Source organism: Bos indicus, chromosome 3 (genome assembly GCF_029378745.1).
Source record: "Bos indicus isolate NIAB-ARS_2022 breed Sahiwal x Tharparkar chromosome 3, NIAB-ARS_B.indTharparkar_mat_pri_1.0, whole genome shotgun sequence".
Classification (NCBI taxonomy): Eukaryota; Metazoa; Chordata; class Mammalia; order Artiodactyla; family Bovidae; genus Bos; species Bos indicus.
In genome coordinates this window covers 43420629-43444112 of record NC_091762.1, presented here as the reverse complement: position 1 = coordinate 43444112, position 23484 = coordinate 43420629, and the positions used below count along the sequence as shown (strand labels likewise).

The 23484-nt window shown below is 36.9% G+C and overlaps 1 protein-coding gene across 3 annotated transcripts in view; it reads left to right on the top strand.

Moving 5' to 3' along the window:
- RTCA (RNA 3'-terminal phosphate cyclase) overlaps window positions 1-23172 on the top strand; it is a 28124-nt gene extending 4952 nt beyond the window's left edge. For all 3 annotated transcript variants that reach the window (XM_019956980.2, XM_019956983.2, XM_019956981.2), the window contains 8 exons: window positions 1798-1921; window positions 4953-5011; window positions 7709-7850; window positions 8203-8327; window positions 9236-9294; window positions 17946-18040; window positions 20116-20220; window positions 22805-23172. In XM_019956980.2, the coding sequence (XP_019812539.2) occupies window positions 1798-1921; window positions 4953-5011; window positions 7709-7850; window positions 8203-8327; window positions 9236-9294; window positions 17946-18040; window positions 20116-20220; window positions 22805-22906 (811 nt within the window). In that variant the 3' untranslated portion in view covers window positions 22907-23172. The remainder of the gene's footprint in view (window positions 1-1797; window positions 1922-4952; window positions 5012-7708; window positions 7851-8202; window positions 8328-9235; window positions 9295-17945; window positions 18041-20115; window positions 20221-22804) is intronic.
- The last annotated feature ends 312 nt before the right edge of the window (window positions 23173-23484 follow it).

Sequence of the window (23484 nt, the reverse complement as noted above, 5' to 3'; positions counted from 1 at the left end):
CTCCAGGGGATCTTCCCTATTTAAGAGATTAAACCTGTGTCTTCTGCATTGGCAGGCAGATTCCTTACCACTGAGCCACCTGGAAATCCCTTGCAATTCCATACGTTTTTAAAATTAAGGTTTTCTTTACTCTTCTTAGACTCTGATTTTATTGGGTGGAAGAGAAACACTTTAACTGTATTGGGTTTCTCAGAGGGTATAAACAGAAGTTCAGCAGTTGTAAACCTATGGTTTATGGTAAACTGAACATTTCCAAGTCTTTTTCACTTGCCCCTAGGCTTAACTCCTAAAGAGAGGGATTATATTATATGCAATTTCTCTTACAGTGCCTAACATTACACAATGTTAAGTATTTACTGAATTAATAAAATACAATATCAGTGATAGAGACTGTATAATTCAGTACCCATGCATCATTCCCATAGGACAGTTAAATGAAGGCTATCTTTTGGTATGTAGAGGCTATGTTGGCATTCCCTTTCGAACTATGCAGTCTGTGTATTAATATGATTGTTTTCTCCTGACTTTGGAGAAGGGAGATGATAGCTCTTTTAGGAAATATGACCATTTTATTTCATAAAATGCTACATATTCTATAATTATTTCTTATGATTTCTCACATTATTTGATTCTAAGGACCAAAACAGTAGCTACCCTGGTGGCTCAGTCCGTAAAGAGTCTGCCTACTATGTGGGAGACCGGGGTTCGATCCTTGGGTCGGGAAGATCCCCTGGAGGAGGAAATGGCAGACCACTCCAGTATTCTTGCCTGGAGAATTTCAGAAGTGCCTGTGGGCTACAGTCCAGAGTTGGACATGACGGAGTGATTTTCACTTCACTTTCTAGAACCAGACAGAGTTGAGTTGTAGCAAGGATTATCTCCTGAGAAGTTTTTTTGATGTGAAATATTTGGCTGTCAGTCCTTTAAAATATTACTCTGTCTTATCACAAATGCCATGATGGTAGGAACTCTATCTTAATATATGGAATGATCCCTTGTGCATGGTGGAGACTCAGGTACAGTCATTAGAATATTTGCAGACCTTGACAGTTTTGAATGCAATTACATAAAGTGTTACTTTTAAGAATCCGTTTATAAAAACATTGTAAAGATGCTTTTATTTTTAATTCTTTTTAATTTATTTGTAATATAAACAAAAGTATTAGAACTTAACCTACAATCACACAGTGGGCTTCCATGGTGGCTCAGTGGTAAAGAATCCACCTGCAGTGCCAGAGATGCAGGATCAGTTCCTGGGAGGGAAAGATCCCTGGGAGAAGGAACTGGCAACCCGCTCCAGTATTGCCTGGGAAATCTCATGGACAGAAGAACGTGGTGGGCTAACAGTCCATGGAGTTGCAAAAGAGTCGGACATGACTTAGCAACTAAACAACAACAAAGGTCATATAGCTAATATATTTAGTATTGGATTCAAACCCAGATTTGCTTATTATTTAAGGCCAGTTCCTTCTATTGTGAAATATCAAGCTTTCTTTTAAGATTTAGGATGTTATCATTCAGTCAGTGGGAGTGTCTTTTAACTTTAAAGTTGAGGGCATGTCAGTTGTTGAGAAGGCAATGGCACCCTACTCCAGTACTCTTGCCTGGAAAATCCCAGGGACGGAGGAGCCTGGTAGGCTGCAGTCCATGGGGTCGCACAGAGTCGGACACGACTAAAGTGACTTAGCAGCAGCATGTCAGTTGTCTGTGCTTCAGCTGATGGTAATACGTAGTAATGTCTCTTTCTTGAGACTTCAAAATGAAAACACAGCTAAGCCTGTTCTGCCTTCTCCTTAGGAGTGTCTGCCTCTTGATGCAGGTCTCAATGCCCTGTGTTCTCTTTGCTGCTTGTCCATCAGAACTCCGTTTGAAAGGTGGGACTAATGCTGAAATGGCACCACAGATTGATTACACAGCCATGGTAAGAGCTTTTGTTACTACTGACCAACTAAGAGGATCTCATATAGTCTTCTCAAACTCCATTCTCTGTTTAAATACATCCTGAGTGTTTTTGTGTACATACCTCTTTATTTCTTAATGGAGTCTGGTTCTATTGTGGGAGAGGATAATTTTAGATTGTGTGTTATATCTTAGGACAGTGTTCATAGTGAATTCTTTAAAAACCTCATGTACATTAGATTATTTATAATGCGTATACCATATTTTACTTATCATATAAGTTATTTTCTGAATATAGGGATTATAATTTGAAAGAAAAACTCAAAATAAGAATTAAATGCTATGTTTGACAGGATTGGTGAGGATATGAAGAAATTGGAACCTTTGCACACGGTTGATGGGAATACAAAATGGTGCAGCCATCATGGAAAACAGCATGGAGGTTCCTCAAAATATTAAAAAGGAAACTACCATATAATCCAGCAGTCCCACTAGGTATTATCCAAAAGAGTTGAAATCAGGATCTCCAAGAGCTATTAGCATTCCCATGTTCATTGCAACACTATTCATAAAAGCCAAGATGTGGAAACAACCTAAATGTCCATCGACAGATGAAAGAATTTAAAAAATGAGGCATACAGAAAACATATTAGAAAAATTTATTTAAAGAAGTAGTGTATGCACACTGAAAGATAGTCTCTGAAGGTAGTAGCCACTGTTAATAGTTTATTTCTTTAAATTTTCTTCAACAGATTTTCTATCTATACATTTACTATTTTTATGTATCCATGGGAATATAGGGAATAAAGCTAGGGATATACCTTTATCCCTATTTATCTGTCTATCTGGCCCACTACTTGTCCTTGTAAATAAAGTATTATTAGAAATTTTAAAAAATGTGTTATATATGTACAGTGGATGACTAGCATTAAAAAAGAAATTCTAGATCATGTGACAGCACAGTGGAACCTTGAGGATGTTGTGGTATGTGAAATGAGGCAGTCAGATAAAGATAGTTACTGACATGATTCCACTTACATAAGATAGCAAAAGAAGTTAAGTTATGGACTCAAAGAATGGAATGGTTACTAGTGGAAGAGGGAAACTGGGGAGTTAATAATCAATGTGGATAAATTTTCACTTAAGTAAGATGAATACGCTTTAGAGATCTGTTGTACACATTGTAAGTTTTTGTCAACAGTATTATGTTGTACTCGTAAAAATGCGTTGAGAGAGTAAGAGCTCAGATTAAATGTTCCTACCATAATAAAAAAAATTTTTTTAAATAACTACCATATTTTGATTATGAATTTTTAGAAAGTAAAATTCAGTATTGGCATGCTTATATAACTTGTGGGAGGGGAAGGTGGTATCATCATTTTCCCCTAGGTTTATTAAGGTGTAGTTATTTATACTAGAACTCACCTTTCTTAATGTGAGGTTCTTTGATTTCTGATGTATGGTTGTGAATCTGCCACCACAATGATGATAGAGAATTACTGTAAAAAAATTCCCTTATCCCTCTTTCTAGTCAGTCCCACCCACTCTGGCCCTGGCAATCAGTGATCTGTTGTCTCATAGTTCTGCCTTTTTTCAGAGTGTCATATAAAGAAATAATACTGTATATATAGTCTTTTGAGTCTTTTTTTTTTTCAGTTATAATAGCATCTGTTTAGGGGGAGGAGAGTGGAGGAGGGATGGATTGGGAGCTTGGGATTAGCAAATGCTAATTGTTATATGTAGAATTGATAAACAACAAGGTTTTACTGTATAGCACAGGGAACTATATCCAATATCCTGTGATACACATAGTGGAAAAGAATATGAAAAAGAATGCATATATATATATATATATACACACATATAACTGAATCACTGCTGTATACTAGGAATTAGCACAGCATTGTAAATCAGCTCTACTTAAATAAAATAAATTAAAAAATACATCCGAGAGTTACCCATGTTGCTTGTATCAGCAGTAAAAGCTAAATAGTGTTCTATTATATGGATGTTTATCTGTTCATCAGTTGAAGGACATTTGGACTATTTCCAGTTTTTTGCACTTACGAGTAAAGTTACTGTAAACACATCCAGGTTTCTCATCTGGACATCACTTTTGGTTTCTCTTGGGTAAACAGCTACAGAGGATTTGCTCAGTTGTAACAGTGAATTTATGTCTGACTTGATGAGAAACTGCCAGATTGTTTTGGCATCCAAGGTGGCTTCGTTGTTTTGCATTTTCACCAACACTGTAGGGGAGTTTTAGCTGTTTTCATCCTTCCCAGCACTTGATATTCTCAGCTTTTAATTTTTTTTTCCATTTTAATAGATGTTATAGTCTTTGAAAATTCAGTTTGATGGGATATATAATGAAAATTAATCTCTGTTCACCTAGCAATTTCACTTTTAAGGAAATGACCCTAATTAAACATTATAAAATGCAGCAAAAGATAATGTTAAAGGTATTAGAGCAGGGTGCTGTGTACTATAATTATTGTTATATATATAGTTATATAATAATGAAAACTTGGAGAATGGTTATATAAATTATGCTGGATTGCCATGTAATCATTCAAATTTTTTAGGAGGAATATTTTATGATGTTGGGAAATGCTTTTATTTATAATGTTAAATGAGGGAAAAAGGATAAAATATTGTATATGTAGTGAAATTTCAACTGTATAAAAAAAATTGAGAGAACAGGATGGAATGCTTTTCAGCACCCCAGATTTCTTATGGTACGTTACATTAAGGTTAGGAAATGGCTTCTGAAGTAAAACTGCAAGGATCAAGAATCCTGAGTTCTGGGTTTTGTTATGTTTTTTTTTTCCTCATTAAATAGGCTTGCACAGCCCTTATTAGTTAAATGTTAAACTTCTAATTTTAGCTGCATGTCATTTATTTTATTTAAAAAATAGAATTCGCCTTCACATTTTTATATCAATGTTTATCTACTGTGCCTCATTATAACCTCAGTACAGAGCACATTTGTTTACTAAGTATACTTGTTGAATCAGCAAATACTGGTATTTAACAATAAATTGATTTTTCAGGTTTTCAAGCCAATTGTTGAAAAATTTGGTTTCACATTTAATTGTGACATTAAAATGAGGTAAGGTGCTTATTTCTTAACCCTCTGAGCCATTACTTGTGCTGAAAATAGTGGAAAAGTTAGATCCTGGAGAACTGTCTTTCTGTAGTCCATTTAATACATTTTTTATAGGAAATAATAGTATTTTGTGGCTTAAAACAATAAACAGCAGGGGTGTGGGTACTTGGAAGCAGCTGCATGCTATGTTTGATGTTTGTTTTGGCAGAATATTTTTTGAGGGAATGGCTGCACCCAGTGTGGAGTTATCTGTGTTGGGCGTAGACTGGGTGCTCACTGTGTGCAGACTCCTGGAGTGGGGAACTGCAGGGTCCTGAAGGGGCTTCTCTTCCACCATGCAACCAGAATTCTTTTCCTAGGAGACACATTGGGCATTCAGGTTATTTCCCTTATAAGGCTTGCCTTCTGCCACAGAGTAGCAAGGCCACATTTCTTGGTTCTTGGTGTGGCATTTAAGTGTTTTGCAGTCTTATTCCAATTTACCTTTCTAGCTATTTTCTCCCTCCCCTCCTTTCAGCATACCATGTATTCTAACTACATGATTGCTGCCATTCCCTAAATATACTTTGTACCTTCAGACTCCCATACTTTTGTTCATGTTTTTCTTCTCCTTCTAAAACTTGGAAATTCTGTATCTCTTGAAAATGAAACTTGTAATTTCTTGTGTGAATTGTCAGTGATTGTGCCTCAGTTGGAATTCATAGTTGCACCTCTGTTTTAGTCCTCTTCACAGCCTGACGTGTGTTCTAGTTACACGTGAAGCCCATCTTACCAGATGGGGAGTTCTTTGTGGATAGGAGTATTGTCATTCTTATCTATGTGTTCTTAGCATCTTCTGGACAAAGACAGTAAGTAACGTGAGTCAAAATTTTATTCAGAGAAGGCAGTGGCACCCCACTCCGTACCCTTGCCTGGAAAATCCCATGGATGGAGGAGCCTGGTAGGCTGCAGTCCATAGGGTCGCTAGGAGTCGGACACGACTGAGTGACTTCACTTTGACTTTTCACTTTCATGCACTGGAGAAGGAAATGGCAACCCACTCCAGTGTTCTTGCCTGGAGAATCCCAGGGACAGGGGAGCCTGGTGGGCTGCCGTCTATGGGGTCGCACAGAGTCAGACATGACTGAAGCGACTTAGCAGTAGCAGCAGCAACAGCAAAATTTTATTAATGGTTCAGCTACTAAATATTCATCATATATTTATTGAGCACCTATAATGTGCCAGACATTGTTTTAGGGCACTGGAATATAGCAAGAAGAAAATAGACCAAGCTGCTATCATTAAGTAGCTTTTATTCTAAAACAGCACTGGTTGAATAGAACCTTCTTCTTCATTTAGCTGTCCCGGGTCCTAGTTGTGGGATGTTAGATCCTTTAGGTGTGGCATGTGGGATCTAGTTCCCCGTCCAAGGACTGAACCCCAGCCCCCTGCATTGAGGGCATGGAGTCTTAGCCACTGGACCACCAGAGAAGTCCCTGAATAGAATTTTCTGCACTAAGGGAATTGTTCCCTGTCTGTCCAGGATGATAATCATTTGCTACATATGACTGTTGAGCACTTGAAAGGTGGCTAGTTGGACTGGGGAGCTGAGTTTTAAATTTTATTAAATTTAAATAAGGAATTTTCTGGCAGTCCAGTGGTTAGGACTCTTCACTTTAACTGCTGAGGGCACAGGTTCAGTCCTGGATGAGGAGCTAAGATCCCCTCAAGTCTTTATGTGTGGCAAAGAAAATAAATACATAATTTTAGCTCATTATTGACCAGGGATTTTTGTAGAAACCTAACACCTGTGGCTGGCAGTTTTTATTTTGGCTGGATAAAAATTAATTTTGTTATTTTACTAACATTTCGTGGGCTATTACATTCAGTAGTTACACCTGACACACCTGTTGAGTCTTCTAGTTTTTGTGAAATGTTGTCTGCAGTCCACTCTTCTGTAGAAGCAAAGGAGCATTCTCTAGCACCAGGAGTTTCATTTTCATTTTCTGTATCAGAATGAATCACTAAGATTATTTATTGGCTTTTGTCTGATATTCACATTGTCTGAATCAGAACTCTATTCTGAGGAACTGTCCTCTTCTGAGACACTAGTGTATATGTCATGTGGACAGTCAGAGAAAGTATCTGCATAAAATTTACCAAAAAATTTTTCACTCAAAATTTTATGATATGTCATTTTCAAAAAATTTACATGTATAATATTCATAGGGTAGAAACAAAAGCTTAATGGAGCAAAATGTGAATGATAACAACCATCACAAGTTGTATAATGAACCCTTCATCAATTTTAAGCTCTAACAGCTTCACACACTGATGTTAATTGTATCACTCTCTAAAATGAATTGATAGGCCTCTGGTCAATACTGTTCTGGTAACAAAAGATGGATTAACATATCTCTGGTCAATAATGGGTTAAATAGTCACATGAACTGGAGTCTTTCTTGCCTGGGAAATCCCATGGACTAAGGAGCCTGGTGGGCTACAATCCATGGGGTCACAAAGAGTTGGACATGACTTAGCAACTAAACAACAACAAGCCCTGAGTCTACCATATGGGAAAGCACAAATCTAAAACATTATTTAGAAATGTAAAACATGAATTATATAGTTGGTATTACTCACATGTTATTTTATTGTAAATATTGAGCTTTATTTTTTTGTCATGCAGTCAGTTTATGTGTTTTATCATACTTTTCACAGGGGCTACTACCCAAAGGGAGGTGGTGAAGTGATTGTCCGAATGTCGCCAGTTAAACAGTTGAGCCCAATAAATTTAACTGACCGTGGCTGTGTGACTAAGATATATGGAAGAGCTTTTGTTGCTGGTGTTTTGCCATTTAAAGTAAGTTGTCTGATTCACTTTACTGTATAAAGTAACACAACATTGCAAATCAACTATACTCCAATAAAAAAATAAAATAAGGTATCAAAAAATAAAGTTGTCTAGATGATCTTAGAAGTATGTGTTTGTCTTGATAAGTATTATATCATCTAAATTTTGAAATTATTGAGATAATTTTTAAATAAATCTTTTCATTGAAAGTTTTTCTTAAAATTCTGTGCTTACTTTACTCTTTAAAATTGAGTTTTTATATGATGCATGTAAAAATGATTAATTCTCTGTCTTTGAAGGCTTGAAAGCAGCTGTCAAAATAATTATTAATTTATTCTATTTTTTTGTCTTACCAAAATAGGTAGCAAAAGATATGGCGGCAGCAGCCGTAAGATGCATCAGGAAGGAGATTAGGGATCTGTATGTTAACATCCAGCCTGTTCAGGAACCTAAAGACCAAGCTTTTGGCAATGGAAATGGAATAATGTGAGACAATATACTTTTTCCTGGATGTTGGTTAAGGGCACCCTGAAATAGTTATCCTATTTAATAAAATGTTTGTCATTTTAAAATTTGTAGTTTTAAGGCATATTTTTTAAGGGTATTCCTACCTAAAACAACAGTATGATGAATTATGATAATTTTATTCTGAATTTTTTTCTGAGGATGGTTTACTTTTTACTACACTATCAGAGCCTTTTTGTTTATATAGTGAGCTTAAATGTTTAAGCTAATCAGAAGTTAGCCTTTGAAGATTATCCTATGAGAAATATTTCCAGTTGCTTTTCTGTATCTCAAGTGTGAATTCAGTTTACAAGTTAATATTAGATGTAGCAAAGGTTGACTTAGAAAAGAAATATTGTATATTTTCCCATTAGGAGTTATTAAGTGTTATAAAAATCCTTTAATATTTTTAAAGAATAAAACTATCTTTTGTGAATATTTAACTTTTAAACACTTTTTCATAGCTTCTATTAAGGAGTTTAAAGTAAATGCATTTTCTGCATATAATACTGTTCTGAAAACTATTGATATAAAAGAAAACCAAACATCTCTGTAGAAACACATTTACATTTAAGATTATCAGTATAGCATGCCTCTGAAATGGTGTCACTTAGTGCTGATGACATGATTTCTGGGAAGACCATTCCTTACCTGTGTGTGAATCAGAATCTGGTGTGACTTCTTGTCAGAAGTGCTGAAAGATACTAATGCCCTGATGACAATGGAGAACGCTAATCATGTTGCTCTCTGTATGAAGAATTTCAATTTTGCAATATCCTAGCCAGATCTAATGCTGTGTATTTAACAGTCACTGTTCTCCTGTGTTGTATTTGCATGTAATACTAGAATATTTATAGCACAGATAGTAATACTGTTTTCCCCTTATACAGCATCATTGCCGAGACGTCCACTGGCTGTCTGTTTGCTGGATCGTCGCTTGGTAAACGAGGTACAGATAAATGAAGGGCACACTGTTCCCAGTTCTGGTGTACAATTCTTTAATCATTCTTTAATTATCTGTCAGGATTAGAATATTATAGAATTATGGATGACAAGTTAAAAAGGAAATGGTTCAATTCAGTTCACTTCAGTCACGTAGTTGTGTTTGACTCTTTGCAATCCCATGGACTGCAGCACGCCAGGCCTCCCTGTCCATCACCAACTCCCGGAGTTTACTCAGACTCATGAACATTGAGTTGGTGATGCCATCCAGCCATCTCATCCTCTGTCTTCCCCTTCTCCTCCTGCCTTCAATCTTTCCCAGCATCACGGTCTTTTCAAATGAGTCAGTTCTTCACATCAGGTGGCCAAAGTATTGGAGTTTCAGCTTCAGCATCAGTCCTTCCAGTGAATATTCAGGACGGATTTCTTTTAGGATGGACTGGTTGGATCTTCTTGCAGTCCAAGGGTCTCTCAAGAGTCTTCTCCAACACCAAGTTCAAAAACATCCATTCTTTGGTGCTCAGCTTTCTTTATAGTTCAACTCTCACATCCATAGATAACTATTGGAAAAACCATAGCTTTAACTAGACGGACCTTTGTTGGCAAAGTAATGTCTCTTCTTTTTTAATACTATTGTCTAGGTTGGTTATAACTTTTTTTCCAAGGAGCAAGCGTATTTTAATTTCATGGCTGCAGTCACCATCTGCAGTGATTTTGGAGCCCCCCAAAATAAAGTCTGTCACTGTTTCCACTGTTTCCCCATCTATTTGCCATGAAGTGATGTGACTGGATGACATGATCTTAGTTTTCCGAACGTTGAGTTTTAAGCCAGCTTTTTCACTCTCCTCTTTCACTTTTGTCAAGAGGCTCTTTAGTTTTTCTTCGCTTTCTGCCATAAGGGTGGTGTCATTTGCATATCTGAGGTTACTGATATTTCTCCTGGCAATCTTGATTCCAGCTTGTGCTTTATCCAGCCCAGCGTTTCTCATGATGTACTCTGCATAGAAGTTAAATAAGCAGGGTGACAATATACAGCCTTGATGGACTCCTTTCCCACTTTTGAACCAGTCTGTTGTTCCATGTTCAGTTCTAACTGTTGCTTCTTGACCTGCATACAGGTTTCTTAGGAGGCGGGTCAGGTGGTCTGGTATTCCCATCTCTTGAAGAATTTTCCACAGTTTGTTGTGGTCCACACAGTCAAAGGCTTTGGCGTAGTCAATAAAGGCAAAGTAGATATTTTTCTGGAACTCTCTTGCTTTTTTGATGATCCAATGGATGTTGGCAATTTGATCTCTGGTTCCTCTGCCTTTTCTGAATCCAACTTGAACATCTGGAAGTTCACGGTTCACGTATTGCCGAAGCCTGGTTTGGAGAATTTTGAGCATTACTTTACTAGCATGTGAGATGAGTGCAATTGTGCGGTAGTTTGAGCATTCTTTGGCATTGCCTTTCTTTGGGGTTGGAATGAAAACTGACCTTTTCCAGTCCTGTGGCCACTGCTGAGTTTTCCAAATTTGCTGGCATATTGAATGTAGCACTTTCACAGCATCATCTTTTAGGATTGAAATAGCTCAACTGGAATTCCATTACCTCCACTAGCTTTGTTTGTAGTGATGGTTCTAAGGCCCACTTGCCCTCACATTCCAGAATGTCTGGCTCTAGGTTGGTGATCACACCATTGTGATTATCTGGGTTGTGAAGATATTTTTTGTACAGTTCTTCTGTGTATTCTTGCCACCTCGTCTTAATATCTTCTGCTTCGGTTAGGTCCCTACCATTTCTGTCCTTTATTGAGCCCATCTTTGCATGAAATGTTCCTTTGATATCTGTAATTTTCTTGAAGAGATCTCTGGTCTTTCCCATTCTATTGTTTTCCTTTATTTCTTTGCATTGATCTCTGAGGAAGGCTTTCTTATCTCTCCTTGCTATTCTTTGGAACTCTGCATTCAAATGGGTGTATCTTTCCTTTTCTTCTTTACCTTTCGCTTCGCTTCTATTCACAGCTATTTGTAAGGCCTTCTCAGACAGCCATTTTAACCTTTTTTGCATTTCTTTTTCTTGAGGATGGTCTTGATCCCTGCCTCCTGTACAATGTCACGAACCTTCGTCCATAGTTTTTCAGGCACTTTGGATATGGTTAACTGGTTCTGTTTTAGAGTCAGTTAAATTTTAAGTGTTTCCTCCAACTTTATACTTTGAAAAATTTCAGTCTTACAGAAAAGTTGAATGATTAGTGAATGTCCATACACTGCCTTCCTAGATACACTGGTTATGAATATTTAGCTACATGTTGTGTGTTTCTGAACCATGTCTGTGAAAGGTTGCAGGTACCCAGTTTCCCCGCTGAATACTGCAGTGTGTTCATCCACAGAATAATACCTGCATCATCACATGCCACTTTTTTTTTTTTCTTTAATTGTTTGACTGTGCTGTGCTGCTTGTGGGAATCTCAGTTTCCTGAACCAGGGGCTTAACCCGCACCCCCTCCCTTGGAAGTGCAAAGTCTTAACCACTGAAATCCCCCATTACCATTTTTATACCTAAAGAATCTGTCTGTTATATTTAGACACAACCAGTTGCCTCCAAAATATTCTTTAGAACAATTTGAGATGTTTTGTTTTGCTTGTTTTTGAGCACACACAGCATTGGTTATCATGTCTGTTTAGTTTCTTTTTTAACTGCAGAATAGTTTCTTTGCCTTTTTTTTTTCCCCTTTCATGATATTTACATTTTGAAAACTCCAAGCCATTTTCTTACAGGATTTTCCATTATGTGACTTTGTCTGATTATCTCATGATTAGATTTATTCGGGTTAAACATTTTTAGTAAGACTCTTGCACAGGTGATTTTGTATATATTCTATTCTATCACATCAGTGAATGAGTGAGTGCTCAGTCATGTCAGACTCTTTGCAACCCCATGGACTCCTCTGTCCATGGAATTTTCCAGGCAAGAATACTGGAGTGAGTTGCTATTTCTTCCTCCTGGGGATCTTCCCAACCCAGGGATCAAAGTCATGTCTCCTGGGTCTCCTGCATTGTGGGCAGTTTCTTTATAGCTGAGTCATTAAATCACATCAAGGTGCTCATAATGTCAATCTCTCCTTTATCAGTAAAGCAGATTGTGGTCACTTGTTATGGTGGTGTCCTCCAGGTCTGTCTGCTACAAAGGTTTCTCCCTTTTTTTTCCCCTTCTTCTTTTTATTGTTTTTGCCACTGTAGTGAAATCGTGGAGTCCTAACCCCTGAACCACCAGGAAATTTCCCCTTTTCCCTTTGTATTATAATTCATAAATACTCTGGGATAATACTTTGAGACTATCTGATTATTCTATATCAGTACAACTTTCCTCCAGTGGTTTTAACATCTGATGATTCTTCCCTGCATCGTTATTACAGTGTTGATTTCAAAATACTGAATGTTTTTGTGAAAGGGAAATTTCTGTAGTACTTCGTATATTTGGGAGGGGAGATGCATGTATGCATCTGTTAGTATTTAAAGTTACTTTTGCTATTGTGTGTGTGTGTGTGTTCTGTTGCTCAGTCGTGTCTGACTCTTTGTGACCTCATGGACTGTAGCCCACCAGGATCCTCTGTCCATCAGATTTCCCAGGCAGGAACACCGGAGTGGGTTGCCATTTCCTTCTATTAATAGTTGAACTCCTCATTATTTGTGTGGTAGTTGATTGCTTTCTTCCTACTTGATAACATCTTTAAAAGATGCTTACACTCATGCCATTTAACTACATTATTACTGCTGAATACACAAATTTAGGTAATTTTAGTCTGCTCAGTTGGAGATCTAGACAGTAGTTGGGTGTCACATTTAACCAGTGTAATAGAATAGGTAAAATCAACATATTTGGTTGATCAGACATAAATGAATTGTTTAAAACTGTGCTATTCAGTTTGTGGTTGGCGGACAGGTAGCATATCAGCATCATCTGGGAGTTTGCTGGAAATACTAGTTCTGGGGCCCACCTCATCTGTATGAAACCAGACTCTTTGGGGCCCAAAAATTTGTTGTATAAGCTCTCTAAGGTATAATAAAATTTGAGAAATAGTGATCAAGACTATATATGTAGTGTATATTCATTACTTGTTAGGTGCAGTGAGGAATCAACATGGGTGGTGATAACGCAAAATATAAAACAGAGACTAGGAGCCCATATGTCAGAAATTGTGCCGTGCTTGGCAGGCACTGAGTGAAATGTGAGTTTAGTTTGTATTATCCTTGAGTATCAAGACCTGCTAGGTACTGTAAATGAAGGATTCAGAAGTGAGAACCACCATTTCTGCTGCCTGGCTTAGTCTGGCAGAGGAGACAGACCAGTGCTGTGATTGTTCTATCTCCAGGGCACCTGGGAACACAGAAGAACAGCTAATTCTTTGGGGACTGAGTGATCCCCAATCTGTCTTGTGCTGTTCAGTGATCCTCCAGTGGGTTCTATAGAGAAGTAGAAGTTAGCCGGATAGAAAAGTGGGAGCTGGGACTTCCCTGGTGGTCCAGTGGATAAGACTCAGTGCTTCCACTGCCGGGGCATGAGTTCAATTGTGAGTCTGATCCCTGGTTGGGAACTAAGATCGCTTACGCTATGTGGAGTGGCCAAAAAAAAAAGGCTGGGGAGAGCTAAAGAAGAGGACAAAGGAAAGGGCTGATGTTGTTTTGGCAACTACAAACATAAGTGATGAGTAGAGGATCTGGAACAGGGAGGAACAGAGATGAGATTAGAGAGGTCAAGATTTTGAAGAACTTTATAGGGCTTATAAAGGAGTTTGGGTTTCATCCTGAAAACAGATATTTTAAGAAGGGATATAAGACCAGGTCTTTGGAAAGTAAGTAGCTGTGTAGCAGATTAGAGGGAAAACATAGTGGAGTCAGGAAGACAAGTCTGTTATATCAGTTCAGATCAGAAATGAGGGCCTATACACCAAGGAATGCAATGACTAAGGCCAGAGAGATGAGTACTGATACAAGGGTATTTAGGAGGGTGAATAGACTGGTGATCAGCTGGATATGGAAGGTGAGGGAGGCAGTGTAATGACCTTGATTTCTAGCTTGTGTACCTGGAAACATTTACAACTTTGTGAATATGGGAGGTAGAGTTAGTTTGCCAGTGTAGATGATAGTTTTAGATATGTTGCAATGATATCATAAAAGGATCGTTGCTCTGTTATCAGCAATACTTTGAATTAACTCTACTACCAGCCCAGAAAAATTTTCTTTCCTAATATTTCATCAGCATTTTTTAAACTTTGTCATATGATGGATAATACGCATATAGAACGCACAGTTCTTATTTTTAGAGTTACAGTGGTGGGAGGGATTAGAAGGTAGAGTTGCTTACTTGCTGAAGTTGCCTAACTCCTGGTGCCTGCCCTTGTGTCCAGTCAGGCACTCAAGTTAAATGGGATGTAACTAGCAAATGCAGAGATACCTTCGGGTCTTCTCTCTCAGTGTGTCTGCTCAGTAGCTTCAGTCATGTTGACTCTTTGTGACCCTGTGGGCTGTAACCCACTAGGCTCCTATATCTGTGGGATTCTCTAGGCAAGAATACTGGAGTGGGATTCCATACCCCCTCCAGAGGATATTCCCAACCCAGGGATCGAACCTGCATATCCTGTACTGCAAAAGGATTCTTTACCCACTGAGCTACCTGGTGGTGATGGTTTAGTCGCTAAGTCGTGTCTGACTCTTGCAATCCCATGGACTGTAGACCACCAGGCTCCGCTGCCCATGGGATTCTCTAGGTGAGAATACTGGAGTGGGTTGCCATTTCCTTCTCCAGAACCACCTGGTAGGTAGTCTATATATTAAGAGGTCTCAAGAGAATGTCATGGCTCCCAATATCTAGATCTCTTTTTATTTCTGATTTAAATTAACTAGAAAATTATCGGACTCTGAATCCTAATGTTTAAGCATTATAACCAGAAGCAACACTGGCTGGTTGTCCACACCACCATATATATTACAAGCAGTAAGTTGTAACGAGTCATATTTTTGTCCTTGTCTCAGTTACTAAAACTATTTTGATCTTAGTTTCTTTATCTGTTGAGTGAGAGACTTACTTAGTCTGAAGAATCTCTGAAATCCTTCCAGCTATAACTTTCTTTAATCCTGTTGCAAAGGTGAGATTTGACGGTTTATTTTATTTTTTTTTTATTTTTTTATTTTTTGAAAAAATCTTAGCAGTTTTAGATAGAGGCAATGTATTATAACAGAGCACTAAATTGAGAGCAAGAAAACCTAAGTTGTTCCTATGTTTGCAATTATGTTACGTGGTGACTCTGCTTTCCTTAACTGAAAAATGAGATCAGACCATTATCTACATACAAGAATTGTTTCTACATTTATATGATTGCAATATGGACAGAATATATGTTTTCACATTGTTCAATATCTGTGTGATTTGTTGACCACTCATCTTTCAGTTAGTTCTGTACTTTACTATGGGACAAATCAATCTGCTAAGATGAATTATACCTCTGGCTTGTCAATCTTGTTTCTTATGTATGGACACTACTAGTTTATAGTAAGCACTTTCTTTTCCTCCTTTAATATATGTAGTAATTCAGAGCATGTCTCTGATGCTGTAGTCAGTCCTTTGGCTTTCTCTGTTCAGTTTTGTCCTTTTAATGAGCTAGAAGAAACCTCAAATCATTGAATATTTTTTTAATTTGTTATAAACTGTCAAAATTGAGGCCATATTAAGAAACCTCTAAAATGCCAGAAGAGTATTTGTCAGAAAAACCTTAGGTTTTCCAAAGAAATGAGGATTTTGCTCTTTTATTTAGAACACAGTACTAATAAAAAAAATTCTCTTATTTACTTCATTTTGCTCAGTTACCATAGACTGCTACTAATAGCTGGTAATGTTGTAGGTCCATTCATAGCATCATTCACTGTCAAGGCAGCTGGGTGGGAAGGAATGTGCATGGCTCTGAGAAATAGTTTGCCACTTGGCAGAGAAACCTTGAGAAACCTTAGTGCAACTACTGTTCTCTAGTACTACAAAGCCAGGAATTGCTTCCTTCTTCTTTTTGTACTCCATGGAAATTTTAGCTGTTCTTCAATGACTCAAGTCCTTGAAGTCCTTTCCTGCTTCATGAAACATTCTCAAATTATTCTGGAACTTATAATTTCCTTTTCTGAACTCTCATTGGATATATAGTTAATACGATAAACTTAGCACTTACCTCTGTTTTTTTGGTGCCTCCTTAGCTAAGGAACCAGTTTCTGTCACTTAGTATGGTACATACATAGCATCATGTGTGTTATCAATAGTAACTATTCTTATTAACAGCTTATTATGAACTAGTCTTGAAATTAGAAGCTTTGTAAATATTATCTCTGATTTTAACAACTTTGCAACTAAGGTATTATCATCTCTATTTACATCTAGAAGAAGATACGGAAGAGGCAGAGTCGTTTACCAGAAAGTCAAGATTCATACATGTTCCAAACCATTTCATTCAGTCATGTAAATGATTGATTAATGTTATAAGGATAGTTTAATGTATTACATTGTTATAATGACTTATGTAAGGGAAAAAATGGTTAAAATTTGATTTCTATTTTCTGCGACATTTTATCAAAACATGTATTTGGTTTGGTGAATTTCCAAATATAAAATAAAAATGAACCACATTCTCATTTTTCAAAAGCCATTTTCATTTGCAGCCAAGGGTTAATTTTGTTCTTGTTGCTTAGTTGCTAAATTGTGTCGGACTCTTTTGTGACCCCATGGACTACAGCCCACCAGATTCCTCTGTTCATGAGATTTCCCAGGAAAGAATACTGGAGTGGATTGCCATTTCCTTTTCCAGGGGATCTTCCCAGCCCAGGGTTCGAACCCACGTCTCCTGCACTGGCAGGTGGATTCTTTACCACTGAGCCAGCAGGGAAGCCCATAGGGTTCTTTTAATTTAAAGTAAATAAAAAGAATCATCTGACATTCCACTACATTTGATGGATTTATTTTGTATTTAGCATTGTACCAGATATTTGTGGTATATGTAGAGAAGCAGGAAGGAGAACAATGGAATAAATATTCTTATTTTTAAAATAAGGTAATACCAGGGAATTCCCTGGCAGTTCAGTGGTTAGAACTTCCAGGGCCTGGGTTCCATCCCTGGTCAAGGAACTAAGGTCCTACAGGCTGTCAGTGCTGCTAAGAAACAAATAAGGTAATACTTGTTCGAATCTTAAAAGAATAAAACTTTGTATATTTAACCTGAGAATCTTTATCTCCTCTTTCTTAGGTGAAAATTATCTGAACTTTTAAAAAATCCTTTAGTTCTAATAGAATTGCCTGCAGACCAATTATAATATATATGAATTGTGAATTTAAAATTTTAAAATCAAGGCATAGTATTATAGAGTATTATAGGGTATCATATAAATTGATTTTATAATTAGTACTTCTTAAACAGGGCCAAGGCCTGTTCTCCTCCCCCAACCCCCCTCACTGGTCCATTTAATAAAGTATTTGCATATGCTTAGCTCTCAGAAGATTCAGTACATGAAGATCTTATCCTAAAAGTTGCAATGGGTGAGTTCAGAGGCCTAAAAGATGTTATGCCAGTGCTAACTGGGATATGTGAAACTTTTTGCCTCTTAGTAATTAATTAATTTTTTTTTTACATTGTGCCTGTTGCAGGTGTTAATGCAGACAAGGTTGGAATTGAAGCTGCTGAAATGCTGTTAGCAAATCTTAGACATGGTGGTGCTGTGGATGAGTATCTGCAAGACCAGGTAATGACACTTTAGGATAAAAACCTCCAAGCCTGTTAGATTTGAATATTGGGCAGTTAGATTGAATATAAATTTTAGTCATTGACTTTCAGACAGTGATTGGTATGTTCTAATTCAGCACATTTTTAAAGTATTATTCTAGAATTTATATACCACAAATTTCAGTTTTCATCTTACTCAACCTGGCTGTAGCATTGGGCACACCGAGCACTCCTTCATTCTTGAAATACTTTCTTCTCTTGATTTCTGAAATACTGTTATCTTTCTCTATCGCTAGCCATACATTCTAGTCCCTTTGCTAGTTTATTATTATTGTTGTTTGCCTCTTCTCAACTTCTAAATTTTGGAGAGCCCTTGTGCTTAAGCTCACACCTCTTTTTTTATCTGTTTTAGTCTCTCAGGTAACTTTTCCAGTCTCACGCTCGAGTACCGTCTGTATGCTGATAGCTTCTAAATTTGTATCATTGGCCCAGGCCTTTCTCCTTAGCTCCATATCCATTGTGTCCCTTACACCTGTCAGCGTCTCCACTTAGATATGTCATACACCTCTCAAACTTAACACATCTACTCATGTTGAGAAATGCTGATGAATATTTCCAAATGCAGTCTTTTTATGGTCCACTGTCTTGATAGATTTTCCTTTCTACCAATTTTCCCCCTTAATCACAATCAGATGTCTGCTTAGAAAAGTATTCTTCAAGGTTTTTTGACCAGTTTTCTTAAGACAGTTTTCTTATTTCTAGTCTCTTCCTTCTTACTCTTCTACAGTCTAGTAATTCTGTATTAGTGTATTTGTTTACCTGTTAAAATGTTGTGATTTTAGAACTTGTAAAGAAACTTGTCAGTTTATATATACTAGCTTGCAGGGACAGGTGGTCTGATAAAATGTATTAATTTTCAACTCTGTATTCTTAAACATTAAGTTTATAAACTTACTAAGCATTTTGTGCTATTCAGACTTTTGGTGACACTGGTTTTCTGTCATCTTAGGATTTTTGTAAACCTAAAGAAATGGAAATTCTTTTTTAAGCTAGGAATAGTTATAGTGTGAAGTGGTAATGTGCATGTGTGGTAAGTCACTTCACTCATGTCTAGCTCTGTGTGACCCTATGGACTGTAGCCCCCTCCAGCTCCTCTGTCTATGGGATTCTTCAGGCAAAGATACTGGAATGGGTTGCTGTGTCCTCCTCCAAGGGATCTCCTTGATGCAGGGATCGAACCTACGTCTCTTACGTCTCTTGCATTATCAGGCAGGTTCTTTATCACTTAGAGCCGTGTATGACCCAGCAATCCCACTACTGGGCATATACCCTGAGAAAACCATAATTAAAAAAGACACATATACCCCAGTGTTCATGGCAGCACTATTTACAGTAGCTAGGACATGGAAGCAACTTAGATGTTCATCGACAGATGAGTGGATAAAGAAAGTGTGGTGTGTGTACACACACACACAAACACACGCACGCACAGCACTGAAATATTACTCAGCCAGGAAAAGGAATGCATTTGAGTCTGTTCTAATGAGGAGGATGAACCTGGAGCCTGTTACGGAGTGAAGTAAATCAGAAAGAGAAAAACAAATATTGTATATTAATGCATATATATGGAATCTAGAAGGCTGGTACTGATGAACCTATTTTCAGGGCAGCAGTGGAGACGCAGACACAGAGAACAGATTTACAGACACAGTTGGGAAGGAGACAGTGGGACGAATTGGGAGAGTAGCATTGAAACACACTTTACCACGTGTAAAATGAATAGCCGGGGGAGTTTGCTGTGTGACTCAGGGAGCTCAAACCTCGTGCTGTGTGACAACCTAGAGGGATGGGATTGGGTGGGAGGTGGGAGGGAGGTTCAAGAAAGAGGATGTGTGTATACCTACGGCTGATTCATGTTGATGCATGGCAGGAACCAGCACTATTGTAAGGCAGTTATCCTCCAATTAAAAAATAAACAATTTTTTAGCTATTTTGATATCTAGTATTATTTTCGTATGGAAAGCAGTAGACTTTTAACTCCAAGTATAAGTAAATGTGTGAGAGTTTCCTTCTTTGTGTTTTTCTTTTTAATAGCTGATCATTTTTATGGCATTAGCCAGTGGAATTTCCAGAATAAAAACAGGACCAGTTACACTCCACACCCAAACAGCTATACATTTTGCTGAGCAACTAGCAAAGGTGAGTATTCCATCAGAAAGAGTGATTGATCTTTATTATGGCCAGTTTGGAGTCAAATTTTAATAAACAGAAAACTTCAGTAGTAATTGTAATTGCTATCATTCAGTGAATACTTTCTGTGTGGCAGATACTGAACTCACTCAGCAGTAAAGCTGAATCATCTTACTCTGCATGACCATTGTGGGTGGCTATTTATTGTTAATCTCATTTTATTTATGAGTCATGTGAGGCAGAGGGATTAAATTAATTGCTGAAGACCAAATACTTTCTTAGGGGCAGGACTGAGCTTTGAGCTCAGAACCTGGGAGAGCATCCATCAAAGCTCATATGTGGTAGGTACTGCCTTACAGTAAGTGAAGGCATTTTAATGGGAACTATAAGATCACATCACAAGGGATTTGTAGTTGGCTAAGCTTAAATTATTATATAAAAAATTTATATATTTTATTTCCTTGTGATTTTATTTTGGTAGAATAGAATATTTGCTGAGATTCTAACGTTGCACCAGTCCTTTCAGCTTCAGAAGAGTAGCTGTATATATATGTTAATGCATTTTCAAGTTTGGCCATACAGTGTGGTTTGCAGAATCTTGGTTCCCTGACCAGGCATCTAGCCTGGGCTTTAGCAGGGAAAGCGCCAAGTCCTAACCACTGGACTGCCAGGGAATTCCCTAGATGTATAATTTTTAGTGAAAAAGAATTTAACATGAATAATCTCGTATTCATACCTTGTTTAACAGGATTCTTAAAACAAATGACGTGTGTATTTCATCTGAAACTAACTTCTTTATAGAAAGTTTAGAAAATAGAGGAAAACTCCTGTCCCTCACTGCCCTTTGCCAGTAAGACCACTGTTGACATTTAGGTATTTTCCTCCTCTTAAAATTATTTCTCTTCTCTATTCCTTTTTTTTAACAGCTAACACATACAGCATCGTTTCATTCATTTTTCAGTGATGTGTGGCATATTTCTATTTTGCTACAGTCTTTATAATATAAGTTGATAAAGTAATATAAAATTTATAACTCAGAATTTTATGAAGGAACGTGTTGACCTTAAGCATTTTAAAAGGTTACAAAAATAATGTACATAGTAATAAGAAATGAAGCATAACAGAGGTGTACCAAGCACAAAACCACTGTTACCCTACTCTTCACATTTTATTTGTATGAATCTTAATATGTACCTTTTTTGTTATTAGACAGGATAGGTAGGTTTTGATTAAATTGTGGGAAAAGGCCCAATAGGAGGCAAAAGCAAATTATATTTGATTCAAAAGATAGTTAACTGTATTTTTTATTAATTCTACTTATGCTTTATTTTGTAACTACTATTAGTCTGTCTCCCCGTGTAGACTGTGATCTTGATAGCAGAGACAGGGTATATTCATTTTTTCTACAGTACTTTGCACATAGTAGACACACATATGTTATTTGAACTGAATGCACAGTGGAAAGTGCCATGAACTGGATTTTTTTGCTCTGGTTTCTCGTTCAGCATTGTTGTGTTTTAACGCAGTGACCTGGGGCAAGCTGCTTCATCATTCTGTGTCTCAGTGCAGGTAATTCACCAGGAAGGTCAGAGTCTGTGTCCCTTATGGCTCCTTCCAACTTTATATGTAGGCTAGAAATTATTTCCATAATTGTTACCTTTTTTCATATTTATATACTGCTTGTAATTCGAAAAAAAATGTATATACATATGACTAGTCTATCTAGCTCATAATTCAGGTTCATTGTTTATTCATACAACAATAAATTTCAGTGTCCATACAATCTAATCCTAAAACTGGAATCATTTTTAAATATTGCAGTTCAACAGGACCTTGGAGAAGTAGTTTTCAAATTGTATTTCAGAGAATCCTAAGGTTTTATGCATACTTCAAATCCCTCTGTCACAGATTCAGTCAGCCTCCTCCGTTATTTTGATTTTAATTCAATTTTCTTAGAATGAATATATTTGCTTTAAAAAAAAAATCATGTTTCCACAATATCGTGATAGAGATCAGGTGTTTCAAAGCTAAACTTGAATTAGTTAACAAGTAAAAAGTACAGTGTCAAACCCAATAATGATGAGGGAAGATGTTAATTGTCAACTCTCTCCACCTGTCTCCTCTGAACTAGATATTTTAAATACTGTATTTAGGGAATTAAATTGGCAAGAAAATTTGAGAGAAATTAAAGGGTAATTTGATATTTGACAAGATAAAAGAAGTTTAGATGCTTCAGTCCCATGTTTTAGAAAAAACTTAGAAAGTAGGTATTGAGATTTAAAAATTGATATTTACTTAAAGCTGCACTTCTGAGGAGTTCTGATTCAGTGGGTAAGAAATGGGATCCAGGTTACATATATTCTGGCAAAACTCCACAGACTCGTATACCTCTGAATAAGGACCATGCCTCTGGAATAAAGTATTTCATATGTAGGCTATTGAATTTCTCATGAGTCATTTAATCTTTCTATCTCTAGCTTCTTCAATAAAATGAGTTTGGTATTAACTGCCTACCTGTTAAAGCAGGTGTTATGGGCTCTCCCCTGTGTCCCTCTTCATATTACTTATAGACTAAATGCTCTTCTGGTTTCAGGCTAAATTTACTGTGAAGAAATCAGAAGATGAAGAAGATGCCTCTAAAGACACTTATATTATTGAATGCCAAGGAATCGGGATGACAAATCCAAATCTATAGGGTATTTGCCTTTTAAATGATACTTCAATGATGTTATTGCACTAATCATTTCATAAATATTATAGAACAATGGAATAAGATGTAATTTATTAAAGGACCTAACTTTAATTGAAGTATAGAATGTTCTAGATTTGCTGAGAATGCTTCATCCAATTAATCTCATTTTGACTATCTTCTGGGATAGAGACAGTGAATAAGTTGGTGGATATGTATAATAGTTGATTTCGGTATTAAAGTATTACAATAAAATATTCTTTTCATCTAAAGTGTGTTTTTCTTTTTGATATAATGTAATAAGTTAGGGATATAGGTTTGATCTGAATTTGTATATAATTCTAATCATTGCTGGGGTCTCATAAAATTTAGTGAGACAAATTTATACACATGTACTTGCTGTGTCAACAGTAACATTTCATAAGCATTGTCTCATTATATGTATCTTCTCATTATATGTATCTGGGTACTAGGTAAATATTGGCTTTGAATCTGTTGAATATGTTGTGAAAGCTAAACAATGAGAATTGCAAAATTCTATCCCTTGTAAATTTGGTCATATCAATTCCAGGTATTTTTTTTGT